General features: G+C 45.9%; 1 protein-coding gene across 1 annotated transcript in view; it reads left to right on the forward strand.

Annotated features, from left to right (window-relative positions):
- The window catches only part of TMC6 (transmembrane channel like 6), a 39,278-nt gene extending 15,893 nt beyond the window's left edge, over positions 1 to 23,385 (forward strand). The window contains exons 8-20 of the mRNA XM_015426562.1: positions 612 to 805; positions 1,052 to 1,196; positions 2,268 to 2,423; positions 3,973 to 4,145; positions 7,369 to 7,450; positions 9,544 to 9,641; positions 10,180 to 10,275; positions 13,136 to 13,211; positions 16,693 to 16,826; positions 17,310 to 17,486; positions 18,820 to 18,898; positions 21,859 to 21,937; positions 23,143 to 23,385. Of these exons, the coding sequence (XP_015282048.1) occupies positions 612 to 805; positions 1,052 to 1,196; positions 2,268 to 2,423; positions 3,973 to 4,145; positions 7,369 to 7,450; positions 9,544 to 9,641; positions 10,180 to 10,275; positions 13,136 to 13,211; positions 16,693 to 16,826; positions 17,310 to 17,486; positions 18,820 to 18,898; positions 21,859 to 21,915 (1,467 nt within the window). The 3' untranslated portion in view covers positions 21,916 to 21,937; positions 23,143 to 23,385. The remainder of the gene's footprint in view (positions 1 to 611; positions 806 to 1,051; positions 1,197 to 2,267; positions 2,424 to 3,972; positions 4,146 to 7,368; positions 7,451 to 9,543; positions 9,642 to 10,179; positions 10,276 to 13,135; positions 13,212 to 16,692; positions 16,827 to 17,309; positions 17,487 to 18,819; positions 18,899 to 21,858; positions 21,938 to 23,142) is intronic.
- The last annotated feature ends 407 nt before the right edge of the window (positions 23,386 to 23,792 follow it).

Genomic DNA, 23,792 nt, shown 5'->3' on the forward strand with positions numbered 1-23,792 from the left:
AGCAGATAGAGAAAGAGGTACTTTTCTCCCTTTCTCACAATACAAGAACTCGTGGGCACTCCATGAAATTGCTGAGTGGTCAGGTTAGAACGGATAAAAGGAAGTACTTCTTCACCCAAAGAGTGATTAACACATGGAATTCACTGCCACAGGAAGTGGTGGCGGCTACAAGCATGGACGGCTTCAAAAGGGAATTAGATAAGCATATGGAGCAGAGGTCCATCAGTGGCTATTAGCCACAAGGTATAGATAGGGACTCTGGGGCAAGTGATGCTCTGTCATCTTGGTGCTTGGGGGGGTCAACAGTGGGAGGGCTTCTAATGTCCTGGCCCCACTGGTGGACCTCCTGATGGCACTGATATTTCTGGCCACTGTGTGATACAGAGTGTTGGACTGGATGGGGCTTTGGCCTGATCCAACATTGGCATCTCTTATGTTCTTATGTTCTTAGTGTTTTATCTATCAGGGCCCTTGTACATGTGTAAGTCAGCTTGCATTAAGTAAATAACAAACATGCATGTGTGAAACCACCCCATGAAGCCACATCCACATCATCTGGAGAGTGACAAATCCTGCACCTGCAGCTAGTAATCTCTTTCTTTTCTTTACAGGGCTACTTCAGTCACACACTGATGTATTATGGGTACTATAGCAATTTCACTCTCAATGATCCATGTGCTTCTGGCTCTAACATCACACGTTGCTGGCAATCCCAGGATGTACATTTGCCATACAATATGCCATTGGCTTATTTGTTTGCTGTTGGGGTCGCCTTCATTGTGACATGCATTCTGCTAGTGTACAGGTGAGAGGCATCCCCTGCTTGTTTTGCATGGAGTCAAGGCACTTTCTTCCCCCTGTATCTGTATCTTCTCAGGTAGAAGACCTCGTCATGCATTGACGTTCACTCTGCACAGCAATCAGAAATTATATGGGTATCTTACAATTTCTGCATCATGCCTTGCTTTGGGCCCATACCCTGAAAATAAAACCACCTTCTGTCTGATAGGTGCCAAAAAATCATAATCATTGTTGTACCTTCTCCTTGCAGCATGTCTCGTTCCTTTGGGGAAAGCTATCGTGTGGGCAGTGCCTCTGGGGACCTGGCAGTTAAAGTTTTCTGTGCCTGGGATTATAAGGTGATCCAGGCACGTTCTGTTGGACTACAGAGTGAAAACATCTGCACTCAGCTGAAGGTAAGTACCGAGCAGGGAATTCAGGCTGTAAAAGGGAAAATATTGGCTCTCTGGAGGTCAAGCATCTGCAACTCCTGCTCATGAATGTGAAGTTGCATTGACAATCTGTTAGGCCCGTTATGCCACAATGCTGATACCACTTCAAACCAACTGTAGTTTTTAACCAGTGTCAGCTCTAATTTGCTGTTTGGCCAGATAACCTCTTCTACAGTGTAGATTTTAATTCAATCACAATCCAGCATTTCTTTGAATTCTTGGGTGTAATGATCTCTGATCATAGATCCCTGTGCTTCTCTGATCCCAGCTGTGGGCTGTGTACGTTCCCAGTCTTTTTGGACTCCAGGGATACACCTTTGGTAGCTTCCCTGCCACTATCTGGGGGGATTCTGAGGATTTATTAGACAGGCTGCACCAGATGTGAGGCTGTGTGCTGGTGTGACAAAGGGGCAGGATCTCTTCCAATCTCAAGTAATTATGGCAAAATAAGCTCAAAGCAGCTGTGCTTGGGGAAGATAATCCAGCAAGTCTTTCAAAGCCAAACTGTACAGGTTTATTTCTATACACAAAACAGGCAATGGAGAAAAACTACAAAGTTGAACTACAGAATACATTAAAAAAAACAACGGGAAAACAGTTTCTAACTTACTAAATGCTTACAGTCTTTAGCATATCTCACCACCAGGAGAAATGGATCAGCATTCTCTACAGCTGGAGTCTGGGTTTGGCAAGAGGTGTCTAAAAGATCTACTCAGAATCCTACTGAAGTCTGTTCAGTGGGTTCTGATTCCCAGGAAAGCATTTTTAGGATTGCACTAAGATGTTATGTCTTGAAGACTATAGTCTTCTATGCCTTCGTCTTTTCTTGCAATTATTTTTCCTCATTTCCTGATCTAGAGAGGCTTATAGCTCACTCCCATAGGCCCTGAAGTCTCTCAAGTTGTTTTTATCAATAGAGTTGCTGCTGGCCCAATGGTGGATTATTTAGAGGGCTGTGCATTCTCTGATGGCCACAACTTTGGAAGTTATTTCAAACCTGCGCTGAACCATTCTGGTTGGCTTTTGCTTTTACAGGAGTGTCTGGCTGAGCGGCAGTCCAGGTCACACCCATTAAACCTGTGTAATAGACTGCAGAGGTTGGTAGTCCTGCTGCTGGCCTGGATGATATCCCTGGGCACAGTTCTGGGTTGTGTCATTGCTGTCTACTACTTCTCTGAATACATACACCAAGTAAGTGACCCATAAGATCTCCCATTCCAACATCTATGATGCTGTTAGCTACAGTGAGTCCAGGCTGAGTGACTGGCCCCGGGTGACCCAGGCGACAGGGTCCTGGCTCAGGCGGGTCCCAGGGTTTTGGAAACGCCGCTTGTTGTCATACCTCCTGCATTTCCCACAGAAGGACTGGGGCTGAGGGGAAGGCCTGATGGAGAGGCTGTTTCCAAAACCTCCAAGGAGTGCTTTTTGTCCTCTTGCAAACTCTTTTGCTTCATGGGCTAAGAACAAGTGTGGGGGAGAAGGGAGGTCGCCATCCACCAGCCTCCCTGACGCTCAAGCTGCCTCCTGGTTCTGCAGCTGTTCAAACATGTGGTGGCGACTATGGCGCCTTTTCCCCCGTTGCTCCTCCACTTGCTTCCAAGGCTGGGATGTTTTTCCCCTTAGAGTGGCACGCTTGGAATGCCAGCCTCCAGGCGCAACCTGGGGATCCCCCAGAATAACAAGTCAACTCCAGACTACAGAGATCAGTTCCCCTGGAACAAATGGATGCTTTGGAGGGTTGACCCTATGGCATTTTACTCCACTGAGGTCCCCGTTCTCCTCAGCTCCACTCCTAAATCTCCAGGGCTTCCCCAGTCTGAAGCTGGCAACCCTAACCCCCACCTTCTGCTGGTGGACGGGGGGGGGGCAGACCCAGCAACCCTACAGCATGCACAAGACAGCCCAGTTGCCTCCCAATCCACATGCCGGTCCTCCTCCTCCTCTCTCCCCTGCTGGCCCTGTCCTTTCGTTGGCAAACCACCGCTCCACACACCACCTCTTGCCAACCCCCCTCATGGTCACCGTTTGGTGCGGCAGTGGCAATGTTGGCTACTCAGCTCCACCCCGCAATGTAGTGGCTTTGCCTATCCTCACTGAGCTGTGGTCGAAGGAGGCTGGAGGGGAAAAACACCATGCCTCCTCTTTCTCCACCTTCACTGCCATTCCCCCCACACTATTTTACCTCAGCCTCATAGTCTTGCTCCCTAGCAATTTCCTTTCTGTTTCTTGACAGCTTCAAACATACATCTCCCTTTGTGCACCCACTTGTCCCCCAAGCAGCCTTCTGCCTTCCCCCCCTCACACCAGTTGCTTGCAGGCTGGATAAGAACCCTGGATGGGTCGGTTCTGGCCCCCGGGCCTTGTGTTTGACACCCCTGGCTATTTCTTCTTACTTTGGCACTGCTAGTGTTTAAACTGTAGTGGCGACAACCTGGGAAGGTTTGCAGAAGGCCCTTGTCTAGGACCATACACAGGGGTAAACATTCATGGAGTGGAGAGATGCATTAATCTTTGAAATCCTCACCCCTGTTCCTTCCTCATTTTAATTTCTCTCTCTCTGAGTACAGCATAGAATATTAAGCATTTCGTAAATTAAAATAGTCATTTATGTTGCCTGTTCTCAGTGTAATAAATAGACTGAGACAGAGAATCTCCTCACATGAGGCATGACTCCGATTACAGTTTGAGTGAGTTTTGAGTAATCTAGACGTCCTTAACACATTAAGTGTCTCCTCCTTAGGTTCACCATGACAGGCTCACAAGGAGCATGCAGACTGGGAATGAAGCCTTGCTCCTGGCCCTGCCTCTGCTGGTCTCTCTGATTAACTTGCTCATGCCGTATATGTACAACTTCTTGGCTGCTTGGGAGAAGCAAGAGTCTCCAGTCCTGGAGGTATACATAGCCATCTGCAGGTAATCCAGACTCTGGAAACTTAAATCAAGGGGGTCAAAGGAAAATGGATATATTGCTTCCACTGAATTTTCTGGACATTTTGTAGGACGTTGACTACATGATACATAATTCCTGGTCTGGCCCAGGAACTGTCAAGCAGATGTTTTCAGGGAGTTGCTGAGTAGAACTTAAATTCCCAGACAGGAGTGGCTCAATTAAGATTGGAATCATGGTGTACAGCAAGAGGAGGTTTACCCCACACACACACACAGTGAAGTCGACAGATTGCTCGCAGCTGTGCGTCCAACCACGTGCAGACTCGATCCGTGCCCTTCCTGGCTCATTAAAGTGGGCCACGAGGGGTTTCGAGGTGCCCTTAGCGAGATTATCAATAAGTCCCTCTCAGAGGGACGGTTCTCGGGGGCACTCAAGGAAACGATGGTCCGCCCTCTCTTGCAAAAATCATCTGTGGACCCGGCCAAATTGGCCAACTATTGGCCGGGCTCTAATTTGCCCTATTTGGGCAAATTAATCAAGAGGGCAGTGACGATACAGCTGCAGGGCTTTCTGGATGACACTTCCGTATTAGATCCCTTCCAGTCTGGCCTTCGCCCGGGACATGGGACAGAGATGGTGCTGGTCGCCCTTACTGACAACCTCCGAAGGCACCTGGATCAGGGCAGTTCGTCAGCACTGTTGTTGCTGGACCTGTCGGCTGCGTTCGACATGGTCGACCACCCACCGCCTCGCCGACATGGGGATACAGGGGCTTGCCTTGCAATGGCTTGTCTCCTTTCTCCAGGGTTGGGGACAAAGGGTGGTGCTAGGGGAACAGCGGTCCAGGAGACACCCCCTTGAATGTGGGGTGCCTCAAGGGGCGGTGCTTTCCCCGATGTTGTTTGACATCTACATGCGCCCCCTTGCCCAGGTTGCCCGGAGGTATGGGTTGGGCTGTCATCAGTATGCTGATGACACTCAGCTCTATCTGATGTTGGGCGGCCGGTCAGACTCCAGACCGGAAGATCTGGAACAGGCGTTACAGGCCGTGGCTGGTTGGCTTAGGCTGAGCCGGCTGAAGCTAAACCCGGCGAAGATGGAGGTCCTGTGCTTGAGTTGTGGTGGTACAGGGTTGGGGATCCTGCTCCCGGCCTTCGATGGGGTGCCGTTGGTGCCAGCGTCGGAGGTTAGGAGCTTGGGAGCATTGTTCCCTCTAAGCTGAGTTAGTGTGAGCTAGCTCACAGTTTTTTAGCCTCTGGCTCACACATTTTTGTCTTAGCTCAGGAAGGATGACTCCAGAGCAAACTAATTCATGCAGGAGCCAAATCGCTCACTCACAGCTTTAATGTCAGTAGCTCACAAAGTAGAATTTTTGCTCACAAGACTCCACAGCTTAGAGGGATCATTGCTTGGGAGTGCTCCTGGATCCCTCCTTAACAATGGAGGCCCAGGTAGCAGCCACTGCTAAGTCGGCCTTTTATCATCTTTGGCTGATTTGACAGTTGGTTCCCTTCCTTGACCGTGGCGGCCTGGCTACAGTGATCCATGCGATGGTCACCTCGAGATTAGACTAATGTAATGCTCTCTACATGGGGCTGCTCTTGTCACAAATCCAGAAGCTGCAGCTAGTGCAGAACACAGCAGCCAGGCTGCTGATGGGCCTCCCACATTGGGAGCACATCCAGCCTGTGCTTAGGTCACTGCACTGGCTGCCAATAGCATACTGAATTCACTTCAAGGTGCTGGTACTTACCTTTAAAGCCCTATATGGCCAGGGTCCGGCATACCTGAGGGACCGCCTTTCCCCATACATACCCCAGAGAGCACTACGGACGGGGTCACAACATCGGCTAACTATTCTGGGCCCTAAAGATGCCAGGCTCGCTGCCACTAGGGCCAGGGCCTTTTCAGTGGCAGCTCCTTACTGGTGGAATGAGCTTCCGGAATTGATCAGGGGCCTGCGGGACCTTTTGCAGTTCTGCAGGGCCTGCAAGACGGAGCTCTTCCACCAGGCTTTCAATTTGGAGCCACCCATCATTACCACCAACTATTCTACTTGAACATCTGTAGTATAAGGCTGGCCCTAATGCGGAGTTAGAGCTATACCTACATAGGAGACCGGAAGATCGCTGAATCGGGAACCTGGACGGTAGATTTAGTGCGCACCATCTAATTTAATGAATTATTAATACTGCGAGCACTTTAAATGTTATGAATATTTAAAAAGTTTTATGTAGACCAGTTACATTGTATTGACCACTGTAAGCCACCCTGAGCCTGTCCGTAGGGAGGGTGGGGTATAAATACAAATAATAAATAAATCATAAATTTTCAACCTGAAACAGCCCTTTTGGACAAACTTTCTCATAACTGATTGGTACACATGTATCACCTAACAGGGCAAATGCACAGTTTCCTGAGGCCATTTCAGGCCAGGAAATTGGTGTACAGGGTGGGGAAGGAGAAGCTTTAAGTTTTCTTTTTCCATATGCAGAAGTCCTGATCCAAATTGGGCTCCAACACACCAGGGAATCCTCAAGTTTTACTTAAAACTCCCAACACACATTTGCTTGATAGTCCCCAGGATGGACCCAGGAGCAAAATATTGTGCTGGTAAGTCCTGTGTTAGCTGCTACCATTAGGGGCATGCGGTTCTCATATCTGAATACACTGGTAGCCTTTCTCCTTCATATGTACAAATATGGAGAAAAGACAATTGAATGATTCCCATTGCTAAGGCCTTTCTAAGGTCTTTGATGATCGGTAGTGAATGCTACAAAAATTTAAAGGCATCCCCTCATGGAACTTTATGGAAGTTTTCCATTTGTGTTATTACCTGCACTCTTGACATGAAAGGAATTTGAGCATTTCTTTCTATCAGAACCATTAGCACTGGTACCAGGGCAGAAGCAGTACATTAGAAGTATGCAGTTTTAGGATCTTGAAAAAATAGTAATGCTGCTAAGGTAAACAGGCTATTCCTTGTATTGTATTGTTGTATGCTAATTTGCTGTTCACCCTCTGCCTATATGTATGGATTGTTAACTGCCTTTGCATCTCTCTCCCATGTGGGGCAGTCCTTCTTCCATAATGGAAGGAACACACTCCAAGATGGCAGGTAGACTTGGTTCCACTGCAATATTGTTGCAATAATGGAAGAGGGGGAAAGTCAGGGTCACTGGTTAATCTGACCCGGAAGCAAATTTCTTCTTCAGGAATTGTTTTCTCTCTCTTTTTTCCATGCAGGAACTTAATTCTGAAAATGGTTATTTTAGGCCTGCTGTGTTACCATTGGCTGAGCCGAAAAGTGACATCCTCAAAGATCAAGGTCAGTGTCAGTTTTGGAGTAGGGGTATGCGCTCCGTATATACCAAACTGAATAAATACCAAAAAAACATCTTCTTGGTATTTTTCGGGTATTTATTCAGCCGAATCAGATTCTCTAATAACCACACCTGAATAAGTTATATTATTCGGCTTTTATTCGGGCACGGTGGCACGACTCAGTGAGTGAACTCAGAAGTAAACTTTAAATGCCTTCTGAAATAGGGATGGACACAAACCAGGAAAATTTAGCTAGGAAAATTTAGCCAACGGGTGAACCTATCCACTGTTAGGCTGATATGGCTGGAAGCCAATTAATTGATCCCTTTCCCTTTTTCCAAGTGCGGGGAGTGAAAGGGATCGATGAATTGGCTTCCAGCTATGTCAGCCTAACAGCAGATGGGTTCACCTGTCCCACTGTTAGGTTTAAATGGCTAAAAGTCATTCCATCGATCCCTTTCGCTCCCACCTCACTTGGAAGCGGGGGGGGGGGAGCGAAAGGGATCGATTAATTGGCTTCCAGCCATATCAACCTAACAGCGGACAGGCTCAACCACCTGGCTGTTAGGTTTAAATGGCTAAAATCCATTCCTTCAATCCCTTTTGCTTCCCCCCTCCCCAGCTTGGAAGCAGTGGGGAGCAAAAGGGATCGATGAATTGGCTTTCAGCCATGGCTCACTCGCCCCGCTGCTAGGTTTAAGTGGTTAAAAGCCATTTCAGTCACTTTCACTCACCCACTCCAGCCTGGAAGCAGGGGGGAGTGAAAGGGATCGGTGAATTGTCTTCCAGCCATGTCAGTCTAACAGCAGATGGGCTCACCTGCCTGGCTGTTTGGGAACTCCGAAGGCATTTAAAGTTTAAATGCCTTATGAACTCGCCAAGTCATGCAGCTGCAGCAGCACAACTCGGCAAGTGAACTCAAGACATTTAAAGTTTAAGTGCCTTCTGAACTCCATGGGGATGGACCTCATAGGGTATAATGGAGCCGAAAAAATTGGGTTCCCAAATATTGACCCGAATCATACAATACAATATTGATATTGGGATTCGGGTATACTCAGGAGTACCTATATTTTTCGGGTTTAATAGACTCGGATCAGAAAAATACTGATTATTTGTTGTTTTTTGCACACCCCTATTTGAGGGAGCTGCAGCAGTTGCTGGGACACTTCTCACAAGGGCTGGTTCAAATTCTTATCTCACAGAATAACAACAAAAGAAGCGTGGAAAAAACTGTCTTTGTGTAATTGGGACAAAAGACCTTTTCTCTGTCCTTGGTTCAGCATTGGCTAAATAGCTTCCAGCATGACAGCTCCTAGATGCCTGCTCTGGAAAAAAAACACAAAAGGTTCTGTGCAGCAGACAGCCTGTCTTTTTGCTTAGGATGGAAAGAAGTTTCTGTTGAAGATTTTCTGTTGAAGTTTAGGTCAAACTATCCTGTCCCTTTTTCTCTTGACCTGTCCACCCAGGCTCTGACCCCGCCCCCTCCTGTTTGAACTGTAACTGTGTTCTCTGTGTGAGGCTTCCCTTGAAGATGATCTGGAAGCTGGAGCTGTAACAGCATTCTATGGAATTCTCCTTTTAGTGAGAGCAGAGTGCATCATGTTTTGTGAATTCTTTGCCTGGTGTATGTTTAATATCTGGGGGGTGTTCATGATTTTTATTAGTGCTGATTTTCTTGATCCTCGGCCTAAGGCTAAAGAATAAATGCCTATAGGCCTCAAACTTCTGAGGCATCGTGTAAAGTTAACAACAGGCTATTTCCTTGGCATCCTCTGAGCCTTCTGATTGAACTTGTACGAAATTGGAGGGAAAGGGAAAGCCAATCATCATGAAGGAGGCTGAGTCTCGAGAGAAATAATATGACCTGCCTGAGGAAGGAAGGTCATCTTCTCCCAGGAGCTGAGTGGCAGAGAAACCACTACCAGCAGGAGAGGATCCCAGACCCCAGGAAGGGTCAGGTACAGCAAATCTGCATATTTTTCGATATTTGTTCATGTCTTCCAGCTCTCAAACATCTGATGTTTATTCTACATGGCTCTTGTGTTAAAGAAGTTTGGCCACCCCTGTTCTAATGTCTAACCTATCTTTCCACAGTGCTGGGAGACCTATGTGGGGCAGGAGCTATACCGTTTGGTGATGATGGATTTCATTTTCACCCTCTTGGACACCTTCTTCGGAGAGCTGATTTGGCGGTAATGCTCAGGCCACCCCTTTCCCAAATATTAAAGTCTTCTCTGACATGCCAGAACAAAACAGCCTCTCTCCATCTGTAGTGTGTGCTGTGTCATTTAGTAGTGATTCTGTATGCCTTAATGCACTTGTAGCCAAGAAGTAAGAAACTGGTGAGATGGCAGAATTGGTCCTACATTTTTAATGCATGTTTGTGAATGGAAAGAAGACTCTGAACTTGGGGTGCTATCCAAGTGCATTTAAATTGCTATTAATTGCAGTGGAATGTGGGGATGTGAGAGATGCCTCTTACTGCTTGATGACTGCCTCCATTAGGAAAGGTGACTTTGCTGGAAACTGAGAAGAGAATGTTGTCTAGGAGGGATCAGGAGTGGGAACAGGGGAAGAATCCCAGAGCATGTACTGAGTTTCTGTGGAGCTGAGTTTGGAAACTGCTCTCTGCTCATTTGTTGGTTGCAAGGAATCAGGAGGAGGGACTCAGCAGCCAAGTTTGTAATTTTTGACAGCTCTGTTTTTTTAATCTGTGTTTCTGGCATACAGGATTATTTTGGAGGGAAAAAAGCAGAGTAAGCAGAGGCCAGAGTTTGACATTGCTAGAAATGTGCTGGAGCTGATTTATGGACAAACCCTGACCTGGTGAGAAATCTTCATTCCTATCCTCTGTAGGATTACTATAGAGAGCCAGTTTGGTGTAGTGGTTAAGTGTGCGGACTCTAATCTGGGAGAACCGGGTTTCATTCCCCACTCCTTCACTTGCACCTGGCTGGATGACCTTGGGCAAGCCGTAGTTCTGATAAGAGCTGTCCTTGAAAAAAGAGTCTGTCAGAGCTCTCTCAGCCCCACCTACCTCACAGGGTGTCTGTTGTGGGGAGGGGAAGGGAAAGGAGTTTGTAAGCCGCTCTGAGACACCTTTGGGTAGTGAAGGACGGGGTATAAATCCAATCTCTTCTTCTTCTCTTCTTCTTCTTGTACTACCTCTCCGTTTACTCCTTCATGCTGGGGTTTGCTAATTTCTTCCTGCACTGAATAGATAGAAGCACGGAGCATTTTTTTTTTTTTTAGAAAGTTGAGCATCTTTAGAATATGTTTATTATTCATTCAAAACGTTTGCACCCCACCTCATCCACAGTGTTCAAGTTAACATCCAACACATCGAGAATAGCAATGATCAATAGCAATAATACTAAAATAAATATCCAAGCCGGCACTCAAACTAATCAGCACTAATTAGCCACTTTCAAAAGCCTGTTGAAACCATTTGGCTTTAATTTCCGCACAGATCTCCACCCACCCACCCAGCCTTGGGTTTACCACTGAAGTCTGCATCAGTTTTTACAGCTTGGACAGATGGTTTTTTTTTTCAGATGTATCTCTCTAGTAGACCTTAGCAGGGGAGGAGGGTTGACATAGGGGGAGACATTGTTTGAGATGTGCAGGTTCCAGGCTGCAGTCTTTTAGAGGTGAAAAAGCTTCTTGAATTGGACCTGGAACCTCAACAGGGCCCTAATACAGCATGCTTCTGCCTCCCCACACCTGTGAGGATGCAGGCTGTGACATTTGGCTCTGGGGTTCAAACTATCCAAGGACAGCCCATGTACTACACATTATAAAAACTAAATGCTGGAGGTTACAAAAACATAACAGCTAGATCTAAGCTTTACAGGAAGAGGTAAAATTGGCAGATTCCCAGATTCTTACAAAGATTTTTGTTGGAAGAGAGAAGCCTCCAGTGCAGCAACTCACCAAGTTTTATAGCCACTTCTCCTTTCTCAAAAGCATTACTTTGTTTACATTAAGATTCTTTGCATACAGTTCAGAATACAGGCACAGACAGCCATTGTCTTTGCCCTGCATACCCAGCTCCACTGAATAAGCATATCCATCTTCAAGGGCTCAAACTTGTTACATGTACATCTCCTTCGGTGCATAGAGGTAAGAGCTCTGCATTCATAAGATAGCCATTCAAGTGCAGAAACTGGCATGGAAGTTAAAGTCTGGAGAACCTTGGTGTGCTATATTTTTTAAATCCAAGTTTCTAGCCCTTAATATTGTAGAGAGAAGTCTGAAAATATTTGGACAGTGTCTGATGGAATCTCAGAAATTAAAGGTTTGGACAGCTAAAGCTGTCAGCAGGGCTGGATTTAGATGAAGAGAGGCCCTAGGCTACTCCATTTGTGAGGCCCCTCCCAATCCCCAACCCTCAGGACTAGAAGAAAATGGAGGAGTGTTATAAACAAAATTGAGTGAAGCCAAGGATGACGACGGGTATTTAAAATTCTGCAATTCACAATTTCTCCTCTAAAGGACATAAGATGTTATTGTTAAATACCATAGTGATTGAAAAAGAAAAGCATATATGTTAAAACTAACACTGAAAACCCGAAAAATATAGGTATTCCTGAGTATACCCGAATCCCAATATCAGTATTATATTGTATGATTCGGGTCAATATTTGGGAACCCAATTTTTTCGGCTCCATTATACCCTATGAGGACCATCCCCATGGAGTTTAGAAGGCACTTAAACTTTAAATGTCTTGAGTTCACTGCTGCAGGCACTGACAGGGCTCTGTGAAGTGTGAAAGGTAGACTTCCCTGCCTGGGAGGGGTGAGGCCAGTGCCAGTCACATGTGCTTGCTCTGTTCAAGCCAAGGAGGAAGGAAGGAATGGAAGGGACTTGGGAGAGCTTGCTTGCCTGGTCTATCTGCCCCAGCCGGCCCCCCACTCGCACTCTCCCCCTGATTAAAGTGCAGCACGTACCACTAATGACCTGACCCTTGAGCTGGGGATGGCTGTGCAGCTGGTTGTTGACTCTGGGCTGCTGGCTCTGGAGTCTGTACTCTGAATAGTGGCACCAGGGACCTAGAAGGGGCAGGACTTGTCAGTCCAACCCCTGCACAGTCTCATCAGGGCTGGCCTTAAGGCAATTGGAGCAATTTGGCCAAATTGGGCCCCGCAGGCTGTCAAATTGGGCCTCACTGACTGGCCCTGAGTCTCATAGTTGCTGGGCCCGAGTTGCCCTGCCCTCGCATGAAGTCTTGGGTTTGCAATTTTGGGAGAGGGGAGACTGCCCGCTGGGGGGGGGGGCAGGGCTGTGGAGGCCCCCTAGATTTAGAGGCCCTAGGCTTCAGCCAATTTAGCCTATACATAAATCCAGCACTGGCTGTCAGTCTGTTCAAGGGATGGATTCTGCATTTTTGACATGTTAGATATATTTTAAAGCCTTTCACATCAGGGCACAATCATGTATGCCTCTATGTGGGGTAGAGCATCAGTGCCCAACACAACTCCTTATCATTGGCTCTGGTGCCCACCTGCCTCCATCCCCAAACTATTTGTGCTTTTCTTTCTTTCAGCTCATACCAGAACATTGCATCGTCTATGAAAATCCTGGAATTATGCAAAATAGCTTGCAAGGTTCTGATTGCAACATTTGAGTTTGTTTTGTGCACCACACAAGATTGTTCCAACAGTTTTTTGTTTCCCTTCCTTCCAGGCTGGGGGTCTTCTTTGCCCCACTCCTCCCAGCTGTCCAAATCCTCAAGTTGGTGCTCTTGTTCTATATTAAGAAGGTAATGAGCTGCCCATCTCCTACCAGCTGTAATGTACTTTTCCGAGCACTGAGGCAGCCTTGGCAAGCACAAGCGTAGAGGAGGATCACAGAAATGGTTGCAGTTCAGAGAAGGGAGAGGGTGGGAAATTATCAAGCCAGGCTGAATTGAGGGAGGGCCAAGCTAGATGTATGCTAGCTTTTTAAAAGAGTTGAATCTAAGTTTCCTGCAGCCACACAGCAGCTGTGGGAATTTTTTTTTTTAAATAATACTGGAGAGCCCAGGTGGGCTTGGAACACAGTTGCAGGGGGTGGAAGGGCTCCTGCCTCCCCACCATTTTCCGTGCCACAACAGCGTGTGTGTGTGTGTGTGTGTTATTTCCCTGCTTTTTCTGCTCCATGTGGGACCCTGGACCCAGCTCTTTAAGAAAACGAATGCCTAGTTTTTTCTTGTCTTTTAGGGAGATAGTTAAAGGCAGTGGAAATCTGTCTGGGGCTCCTCTTCCACTGCAGCCAACCTACCTTTTGCTTTGTCACTGATAATAAGACGAGAGGCAAACTTCATGTTATGTACGAATACACATAGGGCAGCCTTTAACTGAAAAGCCAGTTCAAGGTGGCTACAGTTTGGAATGGAATAACAGCAGGGGGTTAACCCTTTGCCTGCCTGCTGGCTTTCCAAATGCATACCCACAGGCACCAGTTGTTGTTCCCCCTTAGGGGTTCCAAATGGTGTGTGTCTCCCCTGTACAGTTGTTTTCTGATGAAGCTCCAGTTAGAATCGTTCATGGTTAAGAACAGGTCTTTTCAGGAAAAAGAGATTGAGTTTCTAGACACTCTCAATGACTGTGCTATGGAACAGATGGTCACAGAACCTATCAGGGGAGAGGTGATCCTAGATTTGGTCCTAAGTAATGCCCAAGACCTGGTGAGAGATGTAAAAGCAATTGCACCACTTGGGAACAGTGACCATAATGTTATTGAGTTCAACATTTGTATAAATAGGGAACTGGCCAAAAAGACTGACACAACCACTTTTAACTTTAAAAGGGGTAACTTCTCTGATATGAGGGGACATGTGAGGAAGAAACTGAAAGGAAAAGTAGAAAGGGTCAAAACCATTGGGGAAGCTTGGAAACTATTTAAAATTACAATCCTAGAAGTTCAGAAAAAATATATGCAGCAGGTTAGGAAAGGCACAAATAGGTATAGAAAAAAGCCTGCATGTTTAACAAACAAAGTAATGGAAGCTGTAAAAGGTAAAAAGGATTCCTTTAAGTGGTGGAAAGCTAGTCTCAGTGAGGCTGATAAAAGGGGATTCAGGCTGTGGCAAATAAAGTGCAAGTCTGTGATCAGACAGGCAAAAAGGGAATATGAGGAGCATATAGCAAAAAACGTAAAGACCAACAATAAAACTTTCTTAGATACATTAGAAGCAGGAAACCAGTCAGGGAGGCAGTGGGGCCCTTGGATGACCAAGGGGTAAAAGGAGCAGTGAAGGATGATAGGGAAATGGCTGAGAAGCTGGATGCATTTTTTGCCTCTGTCTTCACTGTGGAAGATAAGAAGTGCTTGCCCACTCCAGAACCACTGATTTCAGGAGGAGTGTTGAAAGACCTGAGTCAGATTGAGGTAAGGAGAGAGGAGGTCCTACAACTGATAGAGAACTTGAAAACTGATCAGTCACCAGGCCCGAATGGCATACATCCAAGAGTTCTGAAAGAATTCAAATGTGAGCTTGTGGATCTCCTGACAAAAATATGTAATCTTTCATTAAAATCTGCCTCCATTCCTTTTTAAAAAAAATTTATTTTGTTTATTTGATTAATATACCGTCCTCCCAGTTTGGTGTAGTGGTTAAGTACGCAGACTCTAATCTGGGAGAACCAGGTTTGATTCCTGACTCCTCCACTTGCAAGCTGTGGATGACCTTGGGCAAGCCAAGGTAGCTCATGTCACTCCCATCTTTAAAAAGGGTTTCAGAGGAGATACGGGAAATTACAGGCCAGTCAGTCTGACCTTGATACCGGGTAAATTGGTGGAAACTGTTATTAAGGAAAGAATTAGTAAGCACATTGATGAACAAAACTATTGAGGCAGACTCAGCATAGGTTCTGTAAGGGAAGATCTTGTCTCACTAACCTATTAGTGTTCTTTGAGGGGGTGAACAAACGTGGACAAGGGGGACCCAATAGATGTTGTTTACCTTGACTTCCAGAAAGCTTTTGATAAAGTTCCTCATCAAAGGCTCCTAAGTAAGCTCAATAGTCATGGGATAAAAGGACAAGTCCTTTTGTGGATCAAAAACTGGCTAATTAATAGGAAACAGAAAGTGAGTATAAATGGGAAATGTTCTCAGTGGAGGGTGGTAAGCAGTGGGGTACCGCAGGGATCAGTACTGGGTCCGATGCTTGTTCATTAATTATTTGGAGTTGGGAGTAAGCAGTGAAGTGGCTAAATTTGCAGATGATACGAAGTTGTTCAGGGTGGTGAAAACCAGTGAGGATTGTGAGGCACTCCAAAGGGATCTGTCGAGGATGGGCGAGTGGGCGTCAACATGGCAAATGGGGTTCAATGTGAAATACACGTTGATGGGGTCGGAACTGGCAGAGACTGACCAAGAGAGAGATCTTGCAGTTGTTGTAGATAACTCACTGAAAATGTCAAGACAGTATGCGACCGCAAAAAAGGCCAATGCTATACTGGGGATTATTAGGAAGGGTATTGAAAACAGATCAGCCAATATCATAATGCCCCTATATAAATTAATGGTGTGACCTCATTTAGAATACTGTGAACAGTTCTGGTCACCACACCTTAATAAGGATATTATAGCTTTGGAAAAAGTGCAGAAAAGGGCAACTAGAATGATAAAAGGGTTGGAACACTTTCCCTGTGAAGAAAGGTTAAAGAGCTTGGGGCTCTTTAGCTTGGAGAAACAACGGCTTGGGGGGGTCAACAGTGGGAGGGCTTCTAATGTCCTGGCCCCACTGGTGGACCTCCTGATGGCACCGGTATTTCTGGCCACTGTGTGATACAGATTGTTGGACTGGATGGGCCTTTGGCCTGATCCAATATTGGCGTCTCTTATGTTCTTATGACATGATCGAGGTTTATAGGATAATGCATGGGATAGAACAGGTAGAGAAAGAGGTACTTTTCTCCCTTTCTCACAATACAAGAATTCGTGGGCACTCTATGAAGTTAACAATGTAGAGAAATAAGACGTGTATGTGTGTACTTTATGGGTATTAGCCACAAGGTATAGATAGGGACTCCAGGGCAAGTGATGCTCTGTCATCTTGGTGCTTGGGGGGGGGTCAGCAGTGGGAGGGCTTCTAGTGTCCTGGCCCCACTGGTGGATCTCCTGATGGCACCTGCCAGGTATTTTTGGCCACTGTGTGGCAGAGTGTTGGACTGGATGGCCCAATCCAACATTGGCATCTCTTATGTTCTTATGTTCCGGTGAAACAGTTTAAACCATTTGGATTTCTCCCTTCCAGACCAGCTTGATGAGAAATTGCCAGTCTCCCAGTAAACCATGGCGTGCATCTCACATGAGCACCATCTTCATCACTTTGCTGTGCTTCCCTTCATTTCTGGGCGCTTCCATATTCCTCTCCTACACAATCTGGTCGTGAGTAGCTTTTCTATGCAAATGTAACATCTGCTGCAGTTAGAAAGTTTCCCAGATAACAAATGTAGTCGATTGGGGCAATGATGGGAACCTGCTTTTGCCTTTCTCTATAATCCCAGTTCTGTCACCTGTTGTGTCTATTTTGACTCTGTGTCCTTAACCCATACTAAAGGTACCGTGTTCCTTATTTGAGCCATTCCTTCATCTCTCAGGAAAGCTGCTTTCCCACCCAGTAAAAGTACAGTGTCAAGAGAGTGGAAGGTGATTGAGCTAGTCTAGTGCCAAGGCCATAATAACCTAAACTAGTTCTCTCTGTAATATGGTGACCCTGTGTCCGTGCCTTCCTGACAAACTCTCCCTTTTTATATGAATATTACTGTGAATGATGTTGTAAGCTCCTTCAGGGCCCCATTGCAGTAGAAAAGTGGCTTATAAATATATTTAAATAATTATGTAGCCTGTGTGCGCTTTGTGTGTATTCAGAGTTAGACCGTCAGAGAAATGTGGGCCCTTCCAAAGCCTTGCAACTATCTATGATTCTGGGAAGATGTGGGTTACGCAGCTGGAGAAATCTAACCCAAACCTTACCTGGTTTACATGGATCCATCAGCACATGATCCAAAACACCTTCTTCCTGTTTGTCATCTCTGGAATCTTACTGTAAGTAAAAAGAATTTCATTATATATCTGAGCGTGAAAATCCACTGGCAATCCCTTCTTGTCTCCTCCCAGCCCACCATGCCAGCAGTCTGGAGAACACAGTTTTTCCAAGTATGGAATACATGTGAACCCATCATGTAATTAAGATGAACCAAGGGTGAATGTGTGCCCTTTTCCATGTCCACCTCCATAACCAACAGATGCTCTATTTCACAATAGCAAGTTGTGGTTTCTGTTCCTCATTAATCAAGCTGGGTCACTAATTAACGGCTATGAATGGTGTTTGCTAAAGCAAGTTCTTATGATTGATATAGGCACTAGAACATACTGATAGACATTAGACATGCTAACTTTGTAGTAATGAGGCCACATAGGCTGTTCTAACCATACAAGTTTCCTGCGACACAATATAATTGTAAACGGTGTGTGTTTTGTGCTCAGGCAAGCATATTTGCTGTAGCTCACAATGGCTGAGGCATCAAGAGGCTCATTGGAAAGAGAGTTCCAATGAGCATCATGAGTCAAAACATAAGTGAAAAAGATCACAGATCTCCATCTGTCCATAGGAGGTCAATTGCACATACAAGCACACTCATGGAGCTCCAGTCTGGATCAGGGCTGCATGGTAAGGGGAGGGGAGTTAACCTTTCAACCAACCCACGTGAATCACAAACAGCACCCAATGTTTTTGTGAGCATTTTAAATGGGAAAAAAGACAGATGGATACACATTCCGCTCTTGCACAGGGGAGAAAGGAGGGAAGAGCCCACTAACAGGCTAGCAGCAACTGAATAAGATCTGGCTTAGTTGTTTCTCCGTTTACGCATATTTAAGGAATTTAATTGCCTCTTTGCTCCCCATGTGACCCAAAACTGAATCAGATTTGCGCAATTTACAGTTAACAGAAAAAGAGATGCATGTTTCTTTGTTGTGTATATTTTGGCCTTTTAATATTTTTTGTATTTTGTGTGTATGTGCCTGGAAGTCATGGTTGACTTCTGGTGACCCCTAGTGGGGCTTGGACGTTTCAGAGAAGTGGCTTGCTATTGCCTGCCTCTGCATCCCAGCCCTGGTATTCCTTGGAAGGCTCCCTTCCAAGTATTCGCCAGGGTTGGCCCTGCTTAGCTTCCGAGATCTGATGAGGTCAGGGCTGTTTTGGCCCTTCTGACACACCAGCAGCAGGAATGGCTAGTGGCCTAGGAAATCCTTGCCTCTTTGACTAGTGCTGTCTGTACACCGACTGAATCATTCCTGCCAGTCAGCATCTGTGGTGTGACCTTTGCTCTTAGTTCCTCAGCAGTGATCTTTACATTCTGCATGCTTGTGATTACAGATCTGTGATCTACCTCAATATTCAGGTGGTAAAGGGTCAACGGAGAGTAATTTCCCTCTTGAAGGAGCAGATTGCCAATGTGAGTTGTGTGGAGGGTTCTGCATCCTTTCGGGGGTTGTTTGCTGAGACTGAAAAGGCTTGGAAGGGCAGAGAAATACTGCTTGGGTTCAGGTCAAGAGACTGGGTGGCTTGCAAATGTATCATTACCAAGCTTTTAACTGCTCTTTTGCTTTCCTGCAAAGAACAGGATTCCACATGAACACGTGGGACAAAAGGTGGTCCTGTGTCCTGGCTTCAAATCCTTTTTTTCCTGGGCTGTGAGAAAACCCACAGCAGTGGTGTACCAAGGGCAGGGCAGTTGGTGCAGTCCACCCTGGGTGCAGGCCTGAAGCCCAATCTCCATACCAATTTAAATGAGCTCCCATCTCTCAGCTGAAAATGTGAGACCTGCCCAAGGCTGAGCCAAGCCCCCCCCCCCTCGGTTGTTGGTGCCTGGATTGTTTTTCACTCATGGCTCCTCTCACCCCCCCCTTTCACAGAAACAGCCAGAAGAGCCTTCCGAGACCCACAGTTACTTGAGGAGTAAGCCCACTGTACTTAGCAGGGCTTAGGGAGCAATCCTAATCAGGTCTACTCAGAAGTAAGTGTCATTTTACTCAATGGCATTTACTCCCTGGAAAGTGTTTTTAGGATTGCAGCCGTACTTCTGAATGAACAAGCCCAAGCTCGGACCCTAAAACCTGGCTCTCCCAGAGGTCCAGTTCAAAATAGAACAGATTTTGCTGCTCTGGAAAATATTTGCTCCATTATTTGTATTTAATTCAGTGTGGTGGATGTAGTCTGTTCTCTTGGTTCCCCTGGTAGCAATCCCAAGGATGCTGACTGTTAAGCAAGACCCACATGACTTACATCTGAGTAGACCTAAGGCTTGCTGCCTCTGAGTGTTATTTTCCCCTGCCACCATCAAAATTCATATCTTCAAAATTCCTATGTTTGATTTCCATTGTTTTGGAAATTCATATCAAATATTTTCGGTAAACCAGACAAACATCATGCAGTGATTTTAGCCAATAAATGAAAAGGTGAAAACTCTCCCAAAAAGTTTTTAAGACAAGTAACGATACTCATAGAAATATATTGAATATGTAAACACATCCAGCACTTCAAAATAATGTAGTGCACACCATACAATCACACAAACCACAGAATGATGATTCTTAAAGTAATACAATCCAAAATAGTCCACAAGCCCTCCTAGAAGCAATAACAGCCCACAGGGAAAATACTGTCCAGTATACCTCAACGGTATCGTACGTAATACTAAGACTGTTTCGAAGACAATCCTTCATCAAAGGGTATAATGAGTCAACGTAGGTACAATGACCATGCACAAATCAGACTCTTTTTGCCTGATAGATCTGATACTATTGGGTTGTGAATTTGCTAAGAGGCCTTGCACTCCACTTAATATAAAATAGCATTCTGATTTGTGCATGGTCATTGCACATACCTTGACTCACTATACCCTTTGATGAAGGATTGTCTTTGAAACACTCTTAATATTATGTACGATACCATTGGGGTATACTGGACAGTATTTTCTCTATGGACTGTTATTGCTCTTAGGAGGGTTTCTGCTTGTGGGCTATTTTGGATTGTATTACTTTAAGAATCATCATTCTATGTGTGCTGCCCCCAGCAGAGATCAGAATAGTAAAGCGTAGCAAACTTCGCTTTCCTAACAGCAGCTTCTGAGTTCTTCCAGCAAGATTGCCTTAGCCCTGCTGCTGGCCGAGCCCTCCTGATGCATTAAACGTAATCCCCCCAGTACCAGACAGGTGGGTGTCTGTCAGGTGTAGGAGCAGGACCAGGGTACTTTAATCCATCAGGGATGCCACCCCAGCAGGATCACCTTAGCGATCCTGCTGGCCCAACTTCTCTGATGGCTTCCAACATACTTCCCCCCACCTCCTACACCTAACACAATTTCTTAGGGGGCACTGGCTAATTGAATTGATCTGGGGGAGAAGGCTATGACACCCTGGGCTGGATGGGGAGTCAGGGGGCCTTGCCAGCAAGTCAGGGGGCCTAGCCCCGAGATGCCCCACTGTAGCTACGGGCCTGGATGGAGATAGGCTCGGGACCTAGTTTAGTTAGTTTCCATGGGCTGAGCATGCTCAGGTAGTGGTGCAGCCTATGTGGTAGGACCTGGAGTACTGGGAGCATGGGAAACCCGGGATCAGATTCCCACTTGGTCATGAAGCTCACTGGGTGCCCTTGGGCCAGTCATACTCTCGGCCTCACCTGCTGTTATGAGGGGAAAATGGAGAAGGGGGAAGATCTATGTATATTGTCCTGACCTCCTTGGACTTGACAAGGCCCCAGCTGAACAGCTCAAAAATAAGTTCTCAAGCAGAATTCAGAGAATGGCTATCAATGGTTCCCTTAGGGCTGCCAGTGGGCCTGGGGGGAAATGTTCTGTCTCTTTAATAGTGGCTTGATGTGTGAAAATGGGCAGGTGAGGCTTTTCATGATAAGGAGGTGAATCACATCATTTGGTAAATAACTTCCCATTAAGCCTCTTTTTAAGAGGACAGGACATTTATTCCCCCAGGCCAGTTAGCAACCCTAGGTCAGTGCATTTGTTGTGGATTCTTAAAAAGGCTTTTTTCATCCAAAAATCAGCTTCCAAAGTGGCCCGCAGGAATCAAGATTTTTTTTTTTTTTTTAAGACCAACACTAAACATTTTGGGGGAGGGAGAACCTTACAGTTGCTCTGGCTCAGTGGTAGAGGATCTGCTTGGCATGCAGAAGATCCCAGGTTCAGTCCCCAGCATCTCCAGTTAAAAGGATCAGGGAGAAGGTGATGTGAAAGAGCTCTACCTGAAACCTTGGAGAGCCACTGCCAGTCTGAGTGGACAATACTGACCTTGATGGACCAACGGTCTGATTCAGTATAAGGCAGCTTTTTGTGTTCAGTGACAGGCATCAGAGGAGTCCATTTGCTGCTGCTCACCTTAAATGTTTCTGCTGTTCTAGGAAGGTGAAGACAAGACATTCCTAATTCAGAAGCTTCATGCTGTGTATGGGAAATGAGAATGCAGCAGTTGAGGATGAGGTAAGCCTTTGGCACTAAGTCCCATGGCAATGACAGGAGGCTGTGCTCAGAAGAGATAACGCAGGAGTGCCTGGCTTTGTAGTTTTATCCACAGCTGAATGCACCAGAGTTTTAGCTAAACCTAGTATGCACTTTGTCTGGAGTCTACCCAGCCTGTGGATTTGTGGCTGTACATTCTGTGCTCGGAGCTAGACTGCCTGCTAGGCCAGAAGAGTCTTCTGAATGATGTGTTGTAATGGCATTGGTTCTTTTTGATTTAGTCCCCTTTGCAGTGAACCTAATACCAACTATTGCAGTGGGCAACACAAGGCAGCAGGGAATCTACCTCCCTCTAACTGGAACAATCCAAAGTCAGCAGCAAATGGCTGCGGCTTCCAGCCGCTGGCCTGCCAAGGCTCCCCCTCCCCCGTGGTCGAGCTGCCACCGTCGCCAGCAGCAGTGGCGGCAAGCCCTGCACAGTTCCTAGTGGTGAGTGCATTCTCTGCACATGCGCAGGGAACATTCCTTTATTTTGGGGGGGATTTAAGTATCCCCCCCTATATTTTATAGATTTCAGATTTTTCTGCACATCTGAGGATTGCCCCAAATGTGCAGGAAAATCTTTGCCCCCTAGGTGCCCCCAATGTGCGGATTTAGATATCCACACACGGGGGCGCCTTGGCTATTAGATATATAGATGTTCCCTCTAAGCTGAGTTAGTGTGAGCTAGCTCACAGTTTTTTAGCCTTTGACTCACACAGTTTTGTCTTAGCTCAGGAAGGATGGCTCCAGAGCAAACTAATGTATGCACTAGCCAAATTGCTCGCTCACAACTTTAATGCCAGCAGCTCACAAAGTAGAATTTTTGCTCACAAGAGCATTGGTTACAAGAATTCAGCACAGCCAGCATTCAACCTAGTTTTATTTTGTTTTGCTTGCCTCTCTGTACTGATGTCTCAAATTCTTCCATTCCCTAACTGAGACACCAGAGGGCACAAGACACTTATTCCCTCCCAATCAGACTCCTGAGAAAAGAATTTAAGAACAAATAGAGATCGAAGATCTTTTGCTAACAGCCTTTCTGGGAAGAGAGAAACAATAAAATGTGGAAAATAGGTGTATGCTGCAAGCAGCTGAGCAGTGCATTAAGACCATTATCTTGAGTATAAAATTATCACGACCACTTACCACTGTCAATAACAACTCAAATTTCCCTTTCAATCCAGCAGTTCCTTACTGAACATGCAAGATGAGCCTTGCGCTCTGCCTGAAATGCTGTCTGGGTGCTGACAGTAGAGAAGAGGTGTTGGACTTTCTCAGAATGCCCTGTGGGATAGTCCCATGCTTCTGAAAACATCAACCTCCAGTTGCTGGCCTTCACACTTCTCCATTCTCAGAAGCTTCACAGGCACCTTCTGTACAAGAACTTCCCTTTCCTAGTGTTTGGTGGTGATTCCAGCTTCTGCAGATAGGCAAATGAAAAATTACCTTTTGTGTAGATCTCAGGTTTCCTGAACTACTTGAATGATAGTGAAACTGATGGTTTTCAGAAGACAAGACCCACTGACTTTTATCAGTTTAATTTCGTTTTTTGCTCTGAGCTTTCTATACTGAATTTGCAGGGTCATAGAGGTATGATATGAACCTTATGACAGGATGTTGGCAGAATGTATGTGTGTGTTTGTACCAGGCACATCATTCAGTGCTTTTAAAAACTATTTTTTTGCAAATGTATCATTTAAATAAGAGCAGGGGTCATTTCGTAGAAAAAGAGGTGCAGAAGCTCATTTGCATATGCCACGCCCCCTAACATCACCAGAAGTGTGTCAGAAGGCAACACCCACCACTCAAGCTCCACTGGACTCTTTTGGATTGC

The sequence above is a fragment of the Gekko japonicus genome, unplaced genomic scaffold (genome assembly GCF_001447785.1).
Source record: "Gekko japonicus isolate JY-2015 unplaced genomic scaffold, Gekko_japonicus_V1.1 scaffold1430, whole genome shotgun sequence".
Lineage (NCBI taxonomy): Eukaryota > Metazoa > Chordata > Lepidosauria > Squamata > Gekkonidae > Gekko > Gekko japonicus.